The following is a 20520-nucleotide window of genomic DNA, read 5'->3' as shown; positions in this document are numbered from 1 at the left end:
ACTTTTCTGTGGTTTACCCCAGACACTTCACATGTGCTTGTTCAATCCATTGACAGAACGTCGACCCCGGTATACCACATCGTTCTAATTCACTTTATTCCTTGCAAGCCTTTAAACCCCCTGTATGTTCAGGTCCTTATCGCTCAAAATCTTTTTCATTCTATCCTTCCACCTCCAGTTAGGTCTCCCGCTTCTCCTTGTTCCCTCCACCTCTGACACATATATCCTCTTTGTCAATTTTTCCTCACTCATTCTCTCCATGTGTCCAGACCATTTTAACACTCCCTCTTCTGTTCTCTCGACCACACTCTTTTTATTACCACACATCTCTCCTACCTTTTCATTACTTACTTGATCATCGACTTCACACCACACATTGTCCTCAAACATTTAATTTCCAAAACAACCACCCTACTCCGCACAACCCTATCTATAGCGAATGCCTCGCAACCATATAACATTATTGGAAACACTATTCCTTTAAACATACCCATTTTTGCTCTTCGAGACAACGTTCTTGCCTTCCACTCATTCTTCGACGCTCCCAGAACCTTCGCCCCTCCCCCACACTGTGACTCAATTCCGCTTCCATGGTTCCCTTCGCTGCTAAGTCCACTTCCTTCACTTCACTTCTTCCAGTTTTTCTCCCAATTACCTTGTCCCTCAACCTACTGAACCTAATAACCTTGCTCTTATTCACATTTACTCTTAACTTTCTTCTTTCACATACTTTACCAAACTCAGTCACCAACTTCTGCTGTTTCTCACCAACGCTGTATAATCAGCGAACAACAACTGACTCACTTCCCAAGCCCTCTATTCCACAACAGACTGCATAGTTGACCCTCCCTCCAGCCTATTGCATTTACCTCTCTAACCACCTCATCCATAAACATATTAATTAACCATGGAGACATCACGCACCTCTGCCACAAACCGATATTCACTGAGAACCAATCACTTTCTTCTCCTCCTATTCGTACACATGCCTTACATTCTTGGTAAAAACTTTTCACTGCTTTTAGCAACTTACCTCCCACACCACATACTCTTAAAGCCCTCCGCAAATCATCTCTATCAACCATATCATGTGCCTTCTCCAGATCCATAAATACTAAACACAAATCCATCTGGTTTTCTAAATATTTCTCACATACATTCTTCAAAGCAAACACCTGAGCCACAAATCCTCTACCACTTCTGAAACCACACTGCTCTTCCCCAATCTGATGCTCTGTACATGCCTTTACGCTCTCAATCAATACCCTCCCATATAATTTACCAGAAATACTCAACAAACTTATACCTCTGTAATTTGAATACTCACCTTTATCCCCTTTGCCTTTGTATAATGCACTATGCATACATTCCGAATCCTCAGGCACTTCATTTTGATCCATACATACACTGAATATCCTTACCAACCAATCAATAACACAGTCACCCTCTTTTTTTTTTTTTTTTTTTTTTTTTTTTGTAAATTCTACTGCAATGCCATCCAAATCCGCCGCCTTGCCGGCTTTCATGTTCCGCAAAGCTTTCAATACCTCTTCTCTGTTTACTAAACCATTCTCCCTGACCCTCTCACTTCGCACACCACCTTGATCAAAACACCCTATATCCGCCACTCTATCATCAAACACATTCAACAAACCTTCAAAATACTCACTCCATCTCCTTCTCGCTTCATCACCATTTGTTATTACCTCCTCATTTGCCCTCTTCACCTATGTTCCCATTTGTTCTCTTGTCTTACGCACTTTATTTACCTCCTTCTAAAACATCTTTCTATTCTCTCAAAAATTCAATGATACTCTCTAATCCCAACTCTCATTTGCCCTCTTTATCACCACTTGCACCTTTCTCTTGACCTCATGCCGCTTTCTTTTATACATCTCCCACTCATTTGCAATACTTCCCTGCAAAAACCGTCCAAACGCCTCTCTCTTCTCTTTCACTAATAATCTTACTTCTTCATCCCACCATTCAATACCCTTTCTAATCTGCCCGCCTCCCATCTTTCTCATGCCACATGCACCTTTTGCACAAGCCATCACTGCTTCCCTGAGTAAATCCCATTCCTCACCCACTCCCCTTACGTCATTTGCTTTCACCTTTTGCCATTCTGCACTAAATCTCTCCATGTACTTCCTCACACAGGTCTTCTTTTCAAGCTTACTCTCACCACTCTTTTCTTCCGAAGGTTCTCTCTTCTTTTCTGAAAACCTCTACAAATCTACACCTTCGCTTCCACAAGATAGTGATCAAACATCCTTCCAGCTGCCACTCTCAGCACACTTACGTCCAAAACTCTCTTTTACACGCCTGTCAATTAACACGTAATCCAATAACGCCCTCTGGCCATGTCTCCTACTCACATACGTATACTTATGTATATTTCTCTTTTTAAACCAGGTATTCCCAATCACCAGTTCTTTTTCAGCACACAAACTCACAGGCTCTTCACCATTTCCATTTACAACACTGAACAACACATGTACACTAATTATACCCTCAATATACATATATATATTCACATATATTCGCCTTATCCCGCACTTGCGAGGTAGAGTTAAGAATAGGGGACTGAGCCTTAGAAGCAATATCCTCACTTAGCCCCCTTCTCTGTTCCTGTATTTTGGGAAATGAGAGGGAAGGATTTCCACCCTCCCTCCGCTTTTAGTCGCATTCTACGACACGCAGGGAATGCGTTGGATGTATTCTTCCTCCCCAATCCTCATGAATATGTATATATATATATATATATATATATATATATATATATATATATATATATATATATATATATATATATAAATATATATATTTATTTATTACACTTCCGCTGACAGACTTTTTGTTGTAATGGCGAGTTTCTCTTGTTGTGTTAGCGAACGCTTTACATTGATGTATTTCATGTAATACCATTTGAAATCTCTGTGAAATGCAGATTAAGAACCATTTGAAAAGCAGATGGACTTTTATTTTGGCTCATTGCATTGAATATTTTATAAATGTGTTGGATAATTCCGGGCCAGAATAGACCGTTGACTGGTGACAGCTTACGTTAGTATGGAACTCTGTGTTTAGGCCGTGTGCTCAACAAGTCTCCAGTCCTTTTACTGATTCAGTTACGTGGATTAGTCTTAAGACTAGTATGAATAGTAGATACTTCGAAATTTTAGCCGATTTGTAGAACATTCGGAATGGAACGATCACATGTGGTCAGTCATAACATTCGGAAATGGAACGATCACATGTGGTCGGCCATGACTGGTGTCTGTAAACTGGAAAGTCATGCGGGCGGTGTGCTACTTGGGAGTTGACCTCACCAACCACGACTCGTTAAACCAAAGTTGACCTTATGAACCACGACTCGTTAAACGTTAAAGATGTCTGGTACAAAATCATCAATTTAAGACGATATATATGTGAGTAGTGATCAAGTGTATTACAGAGTAAATCATGCTGTAAATAACATTTACGCAACATCGGCCACCAAAGCAACTCTTGGGAATATATTTAAAATCCTCTAAAAATGAGTGAAAGCCCTTTTTTTCCTAATGTACTACAGTGCATGATCAGTGTCCAGATAGATAACCACTGGAAAATCGTACAATTAAAACCGATCTGAGTGAATTGCGTGGATGGTGGTACCGGCCATTCGGAAAACCACAGTAACTTGACAGAACGAAAAAGTCATCGACTAGGTTTGGTACAACTAGGCTTCATAAGGTAAGAACGCTCATTGGTTTTTCCATTGTATCAAAACTATTTTGTTATAGGAAATATTATATTTGTGTAAGCAAAAATTGTGCTTATGCTTAAGCGCCACAAGGTAAGAAACTATTAGGTTAATAGTACGTAGAATATATATATATATATATATATATATATATATATATATATATATATATATATATATATATATATATTTTTTTTTTTTTTTCTTTTTTTTTTTTGCCGCTGTCTCCCGCGTTTGCGAGGTAGCGCAAGGAAACAGACGAAAGAAATGGCCCAACCCACCCCCATACACATGTATATACATACGTCCACACACGCAAATATACATACCTACACAGCTTTCCATGGTTTACCCCAGACGCTTCACATGCCCTCATTCAATCCACTGACAGCACGTCAACCCCGGTATACCACATCGCTCCAATTCACTCTATTCCTTGCCCTCCTTTCACCCTCCTGCATGTTCAGGCCCCGATCACACAAAATCTTTTTCACTCCATCTTTCCACCTCCAATTTGGTCTCCCTCTTCTCCTCGTTCCCTCCACCTCCGACACATATATCCTCTTGGTCAATCTTTCCTCACTCATTCTCTCCATGTGCCCAAACCATTTCAAAACACCCTCTTCTGCTCTCTCAACCACGCTCTTTTTATTTCCACACATCTCTCTTACCCTTACGTTACTCACTCGATCAAACCACCTCACACCACACATTGTCCTCAAACATCTCATTTCCAGCACATCCATCCTCCTGCGCACAACTCTATCCATAGCCCACGCCTCGCAACCATACAACATTGTTGGAACCACTATTCCTTCAAACATACCCATTTTTGCTTTCCGAGATAATGTTCTCGACTTCCACACATTCTTCAAGGCTCCCAGAATTTTCGCCCCCTCCCCCACCCTATGATCCACTTCCGCTTCCATGGTTCCATCCGCTGCCAGATCCACTCCCAGATATCTAAAACACTTCACTTCCTCCAGTTTTTCTCCATTCAAACTCACCTCCCAATTGACTTGACCCTCAACCCTACTGTACCTAATAACCTTGCTCTTATTCACATTTACTCTTAACTTTCTTCTTTCACACACTTAACCAAACTCAGTCACCAGCTTCTGCAGTTTCTCACATGAATCAGCCACCAGCGCTGTATCATCAGCGAACAACAACTGACTCACTTCCCAAGCTCTCTCATCCCCAACAGACTTCATCCTTGCCCCTCTTTCCAAAACTCTTGCATTCACCTCCCTAACAACCCCATCCATAAACAAATTAAACAACCATGGAGACATCACACACCCCTGCCGCAAACCTACATTCACTGAGAACCAATCACTTTCCTCTCTTCCCGGGGAGAGAGAGTATCATTAAATTTTAGGGAGAATAAAAAGATGTTCTGGAAGGAGGTAAATAAAGTGCGTAAGACAAGGGAGCAAATGGGAACTTCAGTGAAGGGCGCAAATGGGGAGGTGATAACAAGTAGTGGTGATGTGAGAAGGAGATGGAGTGAGTATTTTGAAGGTTTGTTGAATGTGTTTGATGATAGAGTGGCAGATATAGGGTGTTTTGGTCGAGGTGGTGTGCAAAGTGAGAGGGTTAGGGAAAATGATTTGGTAAACAGAGAAGAGGTAGTAAAAGCTTTGCGGAAGATGAAAGCCGGCAAGGCAGCAGGTTTGGATGGTATTGCAGTGGAATTTATGAGAAAAGAGGGTGACTGTATTGTTGACTGGTTGGTAAGGTTATTTAATGTATGTATGACTCACGGTGAGGTGCCTGAGGATTGGCGGAATGCGTACATAGTGCCATTGTACAAAGGCAAAGGGGATAAGAGTGAGTGCTCAAATTACAGAGGTATAAGTTTGTTGAGTATTCCTGGTAAATTATATGGGAGGGTATTGATTGAGAGGGTGAAGGCATGTACAGAGCATCAGATTGGGGAAGAGCAGTGTGGTTTCAGAAGTGGTAGAGGATGTGTTGATCAGGTGTTTGCTTTGAAGAATGTATGTGAGAAATACTTAGAAAAGCAAATGGATTTGTATGTAGCATTTATGGATCTGGAGAAGGCATATGATAGAGTTGATAGAGATGCTCTGTGGAAGGTATTAAGAATATATGGTGTGGGAGGCAAGTTGTTAGAAGCAGTGAAAAGTTTTTATCGAGGATGTAAGGCATATATATATATATATATATATATATATATATATATATATATATATATATATATATATATATATATATATATATATATATATATTTTTTTTTTTTTCTTTCAAACTATCCGCAATTTCCCGCGTTAGCAAGGTAGCGTTAAGAACAGAGGACTGGGCCTCTGAGGGAATATCCTCACCTGGCCCCCTTCTCTGTTCCTTCTTTTGGAAAATTAAGAAAAAAAAATATATATATTATCCCTGGGGATAGGGGAGAAAGAATACTTCCCACGCATTCCTCACGTGTCGTAGATGGCGACTGGAGGGGACGGGAGCGGGGGCCCAGAAATCCTCCCCTCCTTGTATTTTAACTTTCTAAAATGGGAAACAGAAGGAGTCACGCGGGGAGTGCTCATCCTCCTCGAAGACTCAGATTGGGGTGTCTAAAAGTGTGTGGATGTAACCAAGATGTGAAAAAAGGAGAGATAGGTAGTATGTTTGAGGAAAGGAACCTGGATGTTTTGGCTCTGAGTGAAACGAAGCTCAAGGGTAAAGGGGAAGAGTGGTTTGGGAATATCTTGGGAGTAAAGTCAGGGGTTAGTGAGAGGACAAGAGCAAGGGAAGGAGTAGCAGTACTCCTGAAACAGGAGTTGTGGGAGTATGTGATAGAATGTAAGAAAGTAAATTCTCGATTAATATGGGTAAAACTGAAAGTTGATGGAGAGAGATGGGTGATTATTGGTGCATATGCACCTGGGCATGAGAGGAAAGATCATGAGAGGCAAGTGTTTTGGGAGCAGCTGAATGAGTGTGTTAGTGATTTTGATGCACAAGACCGGGCTATAGTGATGGGTGATTTGAATGCAAAGGTAAGTAATGTGGCAGTTGAGGGAATAATTGGTATACATGGGGTGTTCAGTGTTGTAAATGGAAATGGTGGAGAGCTTGTAGATTTATGTGCTGAAAAAGGACTGATGATTGGGAATACCTGGTTTAAAAAGCGAGATATACATAAGTATACGTATGTAAGTTGGAGAGATGGCCAGAGAGCGTTATTGGATTACGTGTTAATTGACAGGCGCGCGAAAGAGAGACTTCTGGATGTTAATGTGCTGAGAGGTGCAACTGGAGGGATGTCTGATCATTACCTTGTGGAGGCGAAGGTGAAGATTTGTATGGGTTTTCAGAAAAGAAGAGAGAATGTTGGGGTGAAGAGGGTGGTGAGAGTAAGTGAGCTTGGGAAGGAGACTTGTGTGAGGAAGTACCAGGAGAGAGTGAATACATAATGGAAAAAGGTGAGAACAAAGGAGGTAAGGGGAGTGGGGGAGGAATGGGATGTATTTAGGGAAGCAGTGATGGCTTGCGCAAAAGATGCTTGTGGCATGAGAAGCGTGGGAGATGGGTTGATTAGAAAGGGTAGTGAGTGGTGGGATGAAGAAGTAAGATTATTAGTGAAAGAGAAGAGAGAGGCATTTGGACGATTTCTGCAGGGAAAAATGCAAATGAGTGGGAGAGGTATAAAAGAAACATTCAGGAGGTCAAGAGAAAGGTGCAAGAAGTGAAAAAGAGGGCAAATGAAAGTTGGGGTGAGAGAGTATCATTAAATTTTAGGGAGAATAAAAAGATGTTTTGTAAGGAGGTAAATAAAGTGTGTAAAACAAGGGAGCAAATGGGAACTTCAGTGAAGGGGGCTAATGGGGAGGTGACAACAAGTAGTGGTGATGTGAGAAGGAGATGGAGTGAGTATTTTGAAGATTTGTTGAATGTGTTTGATGATAGAGTGGCAGATATAGGGTGTTTTGGTCGAGGTGGTGTGCAAAGTGAGAGGGTTAGGGAAAATGATTTGGTAAACAGAGAAGAGGTAGTAAAAGCTTTGCGGAAGATGAAAGCCGGCAAGGCAGCAGGTTTGGATGGTATTACAGTGGAATTTATGAGAAAAGAGGGTGACTGTATTGTTGACTGGTTGGTAAGGTTATTTAATGTATGTATGATTCATGTTGAGGTGCCTCAGGATTGGCGGAATGCTTGCATAGTGCCATTGTACAAAGGCAAAGGGGATAAGAGTGAGTGCTCAAATTACAGAGGTATAAGTTTGTTGAGTATTCCTGGTAAATTATATGGGAGGGTATTGATTGAGAGGGTGAAGGCATGTACAGAGCATCAGATTGGGGAAAAGCAGTGTGGTTTCAGAGGTGGTAGAGGATGTGTGGATCAGGTGTTTGCTTTGAAGAATGTATGTGAGAAATACTTAGAAAAGCAAATGGATTTGTATGTAGCATTTATGGATCTGGAGAAGGCATATGATAGAGTTGATAGAGATGCTCTGTGGAAGATATTAAGAATATATGGTGTGGGAGGCAAGTTGTTAGAAGCAGTGAAAAGTTTTTATCGAGGATGTAAGGCATGTGTACGTGTAGGAAGAGAGGAAAGTGATTGGTTCTCAGTGAATGTAGGTTTGCGGCAGGGGTGTGTGATGTCTCCATGGTTGTTTAATTTGTTTATAGTTGGGGTTGTTAGGGAGGTGAATGCAAGAGTTTTGGAAAGAGGGGCAAGTATGAAGTCTGTTGTGGATGAGAGTGCTTTGGAAGTGAGTCAGTTGTTGTTCGCTGATGATACAGCGCTGGTGGCTGATTCATGTGAGAAACTGCAGAAGCTGGTGACTGAGTTTGGTAAAGTGTGTGAAAGAAGAAAGGTAAGAGTAAATGTGAATAAGAGCAAGGTTATCAGGTACAGTAGGGTTGAGGGTCAAGTCAATTGGGAGGTAAGTTTGAATGGAGAAAAACTGGAGGAAGTAAAGTGTTTTAGATATCTGGGAGTGGATCTGGCAGCGAATGGAACCATGGAAGCGGAAGTGAATCATAGGGTGGGGGAGGGGGAGAAAATCCTGGGAGCCTTGAAGAATGTGTGGAAGTCGAGAGCGTTATCTCGGAAAGCAAAAATGGGTATGTTTGAAGGAATAGTGGTTCCAACAATGTTGTATGGTCGCGAGGCGTGGGCTATGGATAGAGTTGTGCGGAGGAGGGTGGATGTGCTGGAAATGAGATGTTTGAGGACAATATGTGGTGTGAGGTGGTTTGATCGAGTAAGTAATGTACGGGTAAGAGAGATGTGTGGAAATAAAAAGAGCGTGGTTGAGAGAGCAGAAGAGGGTGTTTTGAAATGGTTTGGGCACATGGAGAGAATGAGTGAGGAAAGATTGACCAAGAGGATATATGTGTCGGAGGTGGAGGGAACGAGGAGAAGAGGGAGACCAAATTGGAGGTGGAAAGATGTAGTGAAAAAGATTTTGTGTGATCAGGGCCTGAACATGCAGGAGGGTGAAAGGCGGGCAAGGGATAGAGTGAATTGGATCGATGTGGTATACCGGGGTCGACGTGCTGTCAATGGATTGAATCAGGGCATGTGAAGCGTCTGGGGTAAACCATGGAAAGTTGTGTGGGGCCTGGATGTGGAGAGGGAGCTGTGGTTTCGGGAATTATTACATGACAGCTAGAGACTGAGTGTGAACGAATTTGGCATCTGGTGTCTTTTCCTAGCGCTACCTCGCACACATGAGGGGGAGGGGGATGTTATTCCATGCGTGGCGAGGTGGCGATGGGAATAAATAAAAGCAGACAGTATGAATTATGTACATGTGTATATATGTATGTGTCTGTGTGTGTATATATATGTGTACATTGAGATGTATAGGTATGTATATTTGCGTGTGTGGACATGTATGTATATACATGTGTATGCGGGTGGGTTGGGCCATTTCTTTCGTCTGTTTCCTTGCGCTACCTCGCAAACGCGGGACACAGCGACAAAGCAAAATAAATAAATAGAATGAATATATATATATATATATATATATATATATATATATATATATATATATATATATATATATATATATATATATATATATATATATATATATATATAAAGTGTGGATAGCAAATGTGAATAAGAAGAAGGTTATTAGGTTCAGCAGGGTTGAGGGACAAGCTGATTGGGAGGTAAGCTTAAATGGTGAAAAACTGGAGGAAGTGAAGTTTTTTAGATATCTGGGAGTGGATTTAGCACCGGATGGAACCATGGAAATGGAGGTGAGTCACATGGTGGAGGAGGGGGCGAAGGTTCTGGGAGCGTTGAAGAATGTGTGGAAGACGAGAACGTTATCTGGGGGAGCAAAAATGGGTATGGTTGAAGGAAAAGTGGTTCCAACAATGTTCTATGGTTGCGAGGTATGGGCTATAGATAGGGTTGTGCGGAAGAGGGTGGGTGCGTTGGAAATGAAATGTTTGAAGACAGTATGTGGTGTGAGGTGGTTTGATCGAGTAAGTAATGAAAGGGCAAGAGAGATGTGTAGAAACAAAAAGAGTGAGGTTGAGAGAGCAGAAGAGGTTTTGTTGAAATGGTTTGGTCACATGGAGAGAATGAGTGAAGAAAGATTGACAAAGAGGATACATGTGTCAGAGGTGGAGGGAACGAGGAAAAGCGGGAGACCAAATTGGATGTGGAAGGATGGAGTGAAAAAGATTTTGAGCAATCGTTGCCTGAACATTCAGGAGGGTGAAAGGCGTGCAAGGAATAGAGTGAGGCATAGAGGCATAAGTTCGTTGAATATTCTTGGGAAATTGTATGGGAGGGTATTGATTGAGAGGGTGAAGGCATGTACAGAGCATCAGATTGGGGAAGAGCAGTGTGGTGTCAGAAGTGGTATAGGATGTGGATCAGGTGTTTGCTTTGAAGAATGTATGTAAGAAATACTTAGAAAAACAGATTGATTTGTATGTAGCATTTATGGATCTGGATAGGGCATATGATAGGGTGGATGGAGATGCCTTGTGGAAGGTTTTGAGAGTATATGGTGTGGGAGGTAAGTTGCTAGAAGCAGTGAAAAGTTTTTATCAAGGATATAAGGTATGTGTGCCAGTAGGAAGAGAGGAAAGTGATTGGTCCCCAATGAATGTCGGTTTGCGGCAGGGGTGCTTGATGTCTCCATGGTTGTTTGATTTGTATATGGATGGTGTGGGTAGGGATGTGAATGCAAGAGTCTTGGAAAGAGGGGCAAGTATGCAGTCTGTTGTAGATGAGAGGGCCTAGGAAGTGAGTCAGTTGTTCGTTGATGATACATCGCTGTTGGCTGATTCATGTGAGAAACTGCAGAAGTTGATGATAGTTTGGTAAAGTGTGTGAAAGAGAAAGTTGAGAGTATATGTGAATAAGACCAAGGGTATTAGATTCAGTAGAGTTGAGGGACAAGATAATTGGGAGGTAAGTTTGAATGGAGAAAAACTGGATTAAGTGAAGTGTTTTAGATATCTGTGAGTGGACTTAGCAGTGGATGGAACCATGGAAGCGGAATTGAGTCACAGGGTGGGGGAGGGGGGAAGGTTCTGTGAGCGTTGAAGAATGTGTGGAAGGAGAGAACGTTATCTCGGAGAGCAAAAATTGGCATGTTTGAAGGACTAGTGGTTCCATCAATGTTATATGGTTGCGAGGCATGGACTGTAGATAGGGTTGTGCGGAGGAGGGTGGATGTGTTGCAAATGAAATGTTTGAGGACAATATGTGGTGTGAGGTGGTTTGATCGAGTAAGTAATGAAAGGGTAAGAATGATGTGTGGTAATGAAAAGAGTATGGTTGAAAGAGCAGAAGCGGTTGTGTTGAAATGGTTTGGTCACATGGAGAGAATGAGTGCGGAAAAATTGACAAAGAGAATATATGTGTCAGAAGTGGAGGGAAGGAAAAGCAAGAGCGAGACCAAATTGGAGGTGGAAGGATGAAGTGAAAAATATCTTGAGCGATCGAGGCCTGAACATACAAGTGGGTGAAATGCGTGCAAGGAATAGAGCGATTAAGTACGATGTCTTATACCGGGGTCGAGATGCTGTCACTGGATTGAACCAGGGCATGTGAAGCGTCTGAGGTAAACCATGGAAAGGTCTGTGGGGCCTGGATGTGGAAAGGAGAGCAGTTGTTTCAGTGCATTACACTTGACAGCTAGAGAATGTTAAATCGTTCGATACATAGACTAGTTCGACTGAGATGCTTTGCGAATGTTTCCATGTTCTTTATTACCTAATATGCCAGGAACTCATCATCGGAAGCACAATTGAGCAAGAAATTTTAGCTTATGGTAACTGAGAGACTGGCAGTACCTCCCTTGAAGGTGGGTGTGGGGATGGGAGTGGGGGGGTGGGGGGTGGGTTATTGTTATTTCTTGTGTTGCGGGATGGCGACTGGAATGGACGAAGGCAGCAAGTATTGATGTGTACCTGTGTATACATGTATATGTCTGTGTATGTATTTGTATGTATACGTTGTAATGTATATGTATGTATATGTGAGTGTGTGGGCGTTTATGTATATGCATGTGTATGTGCGTGGGTTGGGCCATTTCTTGTCAGTTTCTTTGCGGTACCTCGCTAAAGCGGAAGACGGCGGTAAAGTGTAATAAAAAATGAAAAGATAATATATATATATATATATATATATATATATATATATATATATATATATATATATATATATATATATATATATATATATATATATATAGCGAGCTACTCACTTTATTGACCAGCCTCTAAAGGAGGATGAACAGCTGAGTTGACGATGGACCGGCTTGCCGCTACACCACGTCCATAGATAATATTTTCATTTTCACTGATTTTTTGCACAACATTCCTGACTGCGCGTGGGTCTTGTTGACCGAGTGCCATTCCTCTCACTGCTCAAGATAACCTCGAATGATACAAGTATTATTCGCAAGTTAGATAGTTGGAGTTAAAGAATAGACAAAGTACATAGCTTTAATTACATATGAGCGAAATATAGCAGCATTGACTACTTACACATAAAAGTTGGTTTCTAATGCACCTGAAATGCACTATTATGCAATGTCAGCTGAAAGATTGCCCTACTTTGCCGAGAGATTATTGAAGATTATTTTGTTTTATTTTAAGAGATAATTCGGTGTGAGGTAGATTTACATCATCATCATCATTCTGCAAGACAGTAAAGTACAGGCTTTCTCCGAATAGTTATTAATTAACCTGAAACACAGCTGATGATTAATCACTTGACTTAAGAGTTTCAGTTAAAGAGTGGTAAGTAAACAGTACTGTTGAGTAGGAATTAATTATATCTATTTCTATCTTACAATGGTAAAATCTATTAGTCATAAAGTTTATAATGATATTTACTACATAACATATTTTTTGGTACTTGATCGCTGTTTCTAGCAATATTGAGGTAGCGCTAGTAAAAAGTCTTATTGCTGCAGTGCCACTATTGCTCCCGACACCCAAGCGAGAATATCTGCCTGTTCGGTGCCTACTACTTACCAGTCAGACTTTTAAGACTCAAAATGTCGAGTACTTACACCAAAGGACGGCTCACCTTATGTGTAGCTTGGACATCTCAATAAAGAAGCTTACGTTCATTTATGTTTATATCGTATCGTTGGCTTGCATCATGGACAAAGAAAATAATGCCGATGCAGACAATAATTTGAAATCTTGAATCTTCATTTTCTGGCACGTCTGGGAATAATGTTCTCCACCGTCCTTCTGCTATAAATATCTTCCACTTCTGATTTTTTCATGATCCCTTCCTGCCTCTGCACAGCCTATCATTTATCTCGATTTCATACCTCACTTGCTCAAACACCCATTCCTCTCTATACTGTTCTATACTAAAGTGTGTGAAAGAAGATAGTTAAGAGTAAATGTGAATAAGAGCAAGGTTATTAGGTACAGTAGGGTTGAGGGTCAGTTCAATTGGGAGGTGAGTTTGAATGGAGAAAAACTGGAGGAAGTGAAGTGTTTTAGATATCTGGGAGTGGATCTGGCAGCGGATGGAACCATGGAAGCGGAAGTGGATCATAGGGTGGGGGAGGGGGCGAAAATTCTGGGAGCCTTGAAGAATGTGTGGAAGTCGAGAACATTATCTCGGAAAGCAAAAATGGGTATGTTTGAAGGAATAGTGGTTCCAAAAATGTTGTATGGTTGCGAGGCGTGGACTATGGATAGAGTTGTGCGCAGGAGGATGGATGTGCTGGAAATGAGATGTTTGAGGACAATGTGTGGTGTGAGGTGGTTTGATCGAGTAAGTAACGTAAGGGTAAGAGAGATGTGTGGAAATAAAAAGAGCGTGGTTGAGAGAGCAGAAGAGGGTGTTTTGAAATGGTTTGGTCACATGGAGAGAATGAGTGAGGAAAGATTGACCAAGAGGATATATGTGTCGGAGGTGGAGGGAACGAGGAGAAGAGGGAGACCAAATTGGAGGTGGAAAGATGGAGTGAAAAAGATTTTGTGTGATCGGGGCCTGAACATGCAGGAGGGTGAAAGGAGGGCAAAGAATAGAGTGAATTGGAGCGATGTGGTATACCGGGGTTGACGTGCTGTCAGTGGATTGAATCAAGGCATGTGTATGGGGGTGGGTTGGGCCATTTCTTTCGTCTGTTTCCTTGCGCTACCTCGCAAACGCGGGAGACAGCGACAAAGCAAAAAAAAAAAAAAAAACACTTATTCACTTCTCATACTATTCTCTATGCTGCAAGCATATGTGACACCTGAAGAAGCGTGAAAAGTCCTTCGACAAATATCTGCAGAGATGCTTCTTGATACTCTGTTAAATCGTTCGATACTCTATATAGACTGGTGCGACTGAGGTGCTTTGCGAATGTTTCCATGTTCTTTATTACCTAATATGCCGGGAACTCGTCAACGGAAGCACAATTGAGCAAGACAAATACACGATTGGCAGGATAGCTTTTCCTATTTCTCAAGAAATACCCGACTTACTGAAAGGCTAGAGAATCTAATCCTCAGTTTAGATCTATTTTCCCACTCAATGATCTCATACATATGGGAAAATAGACCATTGTATCTTTCATTTCATTGTGTGGTAAATCACCAGCAAGTGATAGGGAACGTGGTAAGATGAAGAGGGAAGCATCATGGACATTCTCAGCCACAAACGGCAAGCATGAACGGCTCAGCTTCCATATACTGCTTGCACAGAGATTTGATGTTATGGTGACATAGCCTAATAATTTTCGTTCTTTGGCACATAGCAATATTGGAACTGATGCGGTTTTATCATTACTTCACGAAAAACTTGATTACGGCAAGAGTACGTGTCAGCAGTACCATGGAGAAAAGATCGATGTAGTAAATTACCTCGTCCCATGAACTGGTTGGGATAACATCAAAATCAAAGTTGAGGGTTTCGAATGTGGCTTGGAAGGCGAGGTAGTCACTGCCCGTGTACTTCTTAATGATGGTTCCGTTAGGGGCCTTCTCCTCCACCTTCATCCCAATACGGCGGCCACGGTGAGGCGGTTATGTTTATCTTGGCTCCGTGGAAGCTGGTGAAGGAAAACTGAGCTGTAGCTGAGCTTCCATGAGGAAATTTCTTGCAGTAACGTTACCCTTACATTTCTCTTATCATTAATGAACTGAATCATGTCATCTAACGCTGAGCTGGTGATTTGCGAACATCATTTCTTTTAACCTAGTCTAAAGCTGAATATAGGAGATAAATTTTCGAAGCACACACACTCCAAATAAACAGTAGAGCGCCCCAGTCGCTCAGTAACATCACTTTATACTGATTATTGTAAATGATAAAATGGTGTGAGGAGTAAATTGATACTTCATTGTATCATTCTTATGATACTTTGCTGGTGATTTAGTTTCAGTGCTTAACAATTATAGAAGAAGACTTCGTCATGTAAAGTGAACTTTGCTGCCTTAATATCATAAAAAAGATTTTCAAGAAACGTATATTAGACACTCCTTACATGCTTTTAGCAGAATGCTCAGCAGCATTACTCCAAACTCAGTGCAGGATTTCTGCAGGCGCCAGACTAATTTGTTGCTATGTATCTTGGAATTGCTTCGCTTTCAAAGAGACTAACCGATAATTGTGGCGAATAATCAAAGTTATAACGTAAAGTTTGACGAATGATGAAATATATAGTAATACCGTTCATGCTTGCTTGGCATTAGCTTACATATCCTGAGCGATATAATCATGTGCTGTTGACTGAACATAGAACGCGTGCAGTTTAGCCACACATACTTAAGGAATTTTTCTGGGAAAAGCGAGAGGCCGGTGAGAAGGACGATGCCCCTCTCCGGTGACCAGATGGCGACCTTCACCACCTGGGCTCCATCTGGACTGTATGGCAGGTAGGTGTATAGTCTGTACCTTCAGGGAAGGTAAAAAACATTTATATATTTACAGCATTATCTACAGAGTAGGGAATCTTTTTGGGTTATCATTTTCTCCTAAAATGAACGCTAATATCCCGAGATGTAACTGACATAAAATCTTAATATTACTGAGTAGATTCTAGTTTTACTTTTAATGAAAACGAAAAGTAGGTTTAATGTTAACTAGACATAAAATAAACTCCCTTTTGATAGAAATGATTTGATTATGGTGATTAGATTCGTGTTTCATCTTGATATTTGAAAAAAGTGAAACGGAACTATCATAGTTCTGGAAACCTTTACAAATAGTATTACAGAAAATGACACAGTTGTTCATAACAGAATATTCTGCTCATTCTCAGCAGCAGCCATGGTCTTTATCTAAAATTCTGTTCATCATAAGTAGATGTTATTTATTGTAACTAACATTCAACAAGTGTTGAACAGACTTGAGAAGATTAAATGCTCTGTATATCTGAGGCTTGGTGACTTTCGAAGATGGATAAGACTGCGCTCATTGCGTGTAAGCTACCTGAGGATGGATGACCTGTTCTCCAGGTTGAGGAAGATGGTGTTCATCATGGAGAAGGTCCAGTAGGCGGGCAGGAGGGCGTGGAGCTGTGGGAGGGTGAGACTGGTGATCACCAGCAGCCTGGTGGCCCACACCAGGAGGCGGCCCTTGAGGGAGGACTCGGCGAAGGCGGTGAGGAAGGCCGGGTCGTAGCTCACCACCACCACACTCACGCACCACGACCTCAGTCGCACCTGAACATAACCAATTTTGTTAGTTTTATATACTTTAGGCTACATGATTTTAGACAAGTGATAATCGCAACTTTTTTTTTTTTGAAAGATACTGGCCTCAGCCATAATGCAGAAGGGATCTTCAAGTCTAATTAGTTAATCTGAGAGCAATTTTCGTACTTGAGAGGGATGGCTGTAACAAATAATGATGTTTGAGGTTGGGAGGCATTTCAGTTAAAACTTAGAAAGCATAAAATTCACATGATCTCTGTTCAGTGATGAAAACAAAAAACAGAAAACCGAATGAACGACATAAACAATATCATCATTCAGAATTTTCAAAGGATAAAAATACTACTCTCACAATAGGAAAATTAATGCTGATCGGGGATTTGAATTAATAAAGTTAATACGTCGGACCTGGGTTGACTGATGCATGCTTCACAGGTTGGAGTTTCCCTACAGGATCAGAAAGCTCTTAACCTTATGTTAAGAGACGCGGCTGACGCATACTTAATGCCACAACCTCCACCACCCATCGGTCAAACCACACTATGTCCAAACACTTGTATCGAACGTCAAGACATACACCCGGCTACCGGTTCCGTTGTACTTGATTTTGTACAGTGGATTGTTCGGTAGCCACAATTGAAGCGCTGAATGTGCAAGATGTAGAAACTAAGTGGGAATAGTACATCAGCACTGTCACGGAAGCCTTCCTTTACTTCCTTCCCAAGAAATCACACCCAACAGTAAAAGATTAACGCCGCAACGAGATCTGGGCTTCTACCGCAACCCTGCCATCTTTTACGAGACCCTTCTGGTCAAAGTTCTTCGCGAAATATGCTATGCGAATGTGGGTGATACTTAACTGTCCCACAGATATTCTTGAAATGGTCCAACATCGACCATTCGTATTGGATAAAGAGAGTGTTGAATGGTATGAGTCACCAAAGTTCCGCTAATCCTTACATTAATACTTCTCCAAATGATAAGGTCAGATTGTTAACGATCACTTCCCCACCATCTGTCATAGACTTCCCCACAATGACAATTTCGGCTTCCCAGCTTATTTTCCAGCCATAACACCTCAACAGTCAGGGCACGAATTTGAAGCCACCACACTGCTTCACAGTCTCAGGGTAAAGTGTTCGACCACGACCACGTACTCTGAAAGTCAACAAGGAGTTCTCTTTGCTAAAACTTTTCGTTCATCAGTGAGTCACATTCCGTTGTCATCACTCCGATCCCCAGCTTAAACAAGCATTTAAAGGTTTATAAACGCTCAGCAGTTGAGGGTAAGAGGATTTTGTCTACCAGATCATCTCCAACCATCATCACCGAAACCATCCAGTTTGGGATGAGAGGTAGTTACAGCTTGAAAGTTTCCTAAGTTAACGTCGTCACGCTTTATGCTTCCCGATGGCTACCTCTACTACTTTCCCCTCTGAACATCTGAAGACACTCCGGAACTGGACCATAGACAACCATGAACTTGCCTCCAACCATATCCCTTCCCCAGCTGTTTCTTTAGGCCATAACCCTGTGAAAGGTGTTCAGTCAAGGAAACTTTTCGTTGTCACTTTGGACGATGAGATTCAGCGTCAAGGATCGCGTCAGTACCATAATCAAATCTTCCACCATCGTCTGTACATTCTTTGTTTACTCAAAATACATACAGACAGACACTTGAAAACTCAAGAACATCCAAACGACTTTCATTCTTCCTAAACCCAGCCTAACCATCCGGCCCTGTCATCCTTCATACACAATATACAATGATGACCGCTAAACTTGGGCATACCAGATCATCCGCGGGACATTCACGCCGCCATTCAAAAGACGCTCAGTACACAGGTCCACATATCTCCTTCCCATCCATCACCTGGACGTCATCCGACGGTTCAGGAGTAAATATCTACATCATTCCCAGCCACCTCTTGCCATCTGATATCCGGTCTCCCCTAGTTGCAAGTCAGCGCCTCAAGACCATTGAGTCCATGCGAGCTCGTACAAAGCGTTATAAGAAACTTCTCATCCTAATCACTGTGAATACCACCAAGAATCAGTTAATAACACATAATTACCCACCATAGCAAGTCTAGAGACTATGAGTTCACACTTTTCTCCTCACACTCCCTCACCCACCCTCCCCAATTTCGTAACTTCTCCTATTGTGCTTTATGTATTTTGTGTATACATTTTTAACCTAATGCAGCAGTTAATTGAAAGAAAACATTATTACTATCATAATGATATACTAGTAATGATTATGACAAGCAATAATAACACTTAATCGCCGTTTCCCGTGCTGGGGCCAAGAAACAGGCGAAGTCCTAGCATCGTCTCTTCGATGTATATCAACTGACTGTTATATTTCTCTCTTGTGTCTCCCATGATGATGTGGTTATTAAACGAAAGTGCGCTTGGGAACTTATCGTGTTTCATTTTTCCCGTGGACTCAGGAATATCTTGATCACGCGCAAAATTGTGATCCTTTCCAAAGTATATATTTATTTTATTATTTGTTTTGCTTTGTCCCTGTCTCCCGCGTTTGCGAAGTAGCGCAAGGAAACAGACGAAAGAAATGGCCCAACCCACCCACATACATATGTATATACATACACGTCCACACACGCAAATATACATACCTATACATCTCAATGTACACATATATATACACACACAGACATATACATATATACACATGTGCATAATTCATACTCTCTGCCTTTATTTATTCCCATCGCCACCTCGCCACACATGGAATAACAACCCCCTCCCCCCTCATGTGTGCGAGGTAGCGCTAGGAAAAGACAACAAAGGCCCCATTCGTTCCCACTCAGTCTCTAGCTGTCATGTAATAATGCACCGAAACCACAGCTCTCTTTCCACATCCAAGCCCCACAGAACTTTCCATGGTTTACCCCAGACGCTTCACATGCCCTCGTTCAATCCATTGACAGCACGTCAACCCCGGTATACCACATCGTTCCAATTCACTCTATTCCTTGCACGCCTTTTACGCTCCTGCCTGTTCAGGCCCCGATCACTCAAAATATTTTTCACTCCATCTTTCCACCTCCAATTTGGTCTCCCACTTCTCCTCGTTCCCTCCACCTCTGACACATATATCCTCTTTGTCAATCTTTGTCAATCAAAGAAAAATAAATAAAATAAAAAATATATATATATATATATATATATATATATATATATATATATATATATATATATATATATATGTATATATATATATATATATATATATATATATATATATATATATATATATATATATATATATATATATATATATATATATATATATATATATATATATATATATATACATATATATATATATATATATATATATATATATATATATATATATATATATATATATATATATTTATATATATTAATATATATATATATGTATATATGTAATATATATATATTTATATATATATATATATTAATATATATTATATATTTTATATATATATTATATATTTATATATTATATATATATATATATATTTTTATATTATATAGTATATATATTATATATGTATTTTTTATATATATATATTATATTTTATATATTTATATATTATATATATTTATATATATATATATATATATATAAATATATATATATATA

At 40.7% G+C, this 20520-nt stretch overlaps 1 protein-coding gene across 1 annotated transcript in view; it reads right to left on the bottom strand.

The window, feature by feature from the left end:
- The window catches only part of LOC139753911 (ionotropic receptor 21a-like), a 48775-nt gene that overhangs the window by 17357 nt on the left and 10898 nt on the right, over positions 1–20520 (bottom strand). The window contains 4 exon segments of the mRNA XM_071670869.1: positions 15069–15203; positions 15205–15256; positions 15973–16101; positions 16639–16910. Of these exon segments, the coding sequence (XP_071526970.1) occupies positions 15069–15203; positions 15205–15256; positions 15973–16101; positions 16639–16910 (588 nt within the window).

The sequence above is a fragment of the Panulirus ornatus genome, chromosome 16 (assembly GCF_036320965.1).
Source record: "Panulirus ornatus isolate Po-2019 chromosome 16, ASM3632096v1, whole genome shotgun sequence".
Lineage (NCBI taxonomy): Eukaryota > Metazoa > Arthropoda > Malacostraca > Decapoda > Palinuridae > Panulirus > Panulirus ornatus.
The sequence above is the reverse complement of the archived record's forward strand: the minus strand, read 5'-3'. Positions and strand labels throughout refer to the sequence as shown.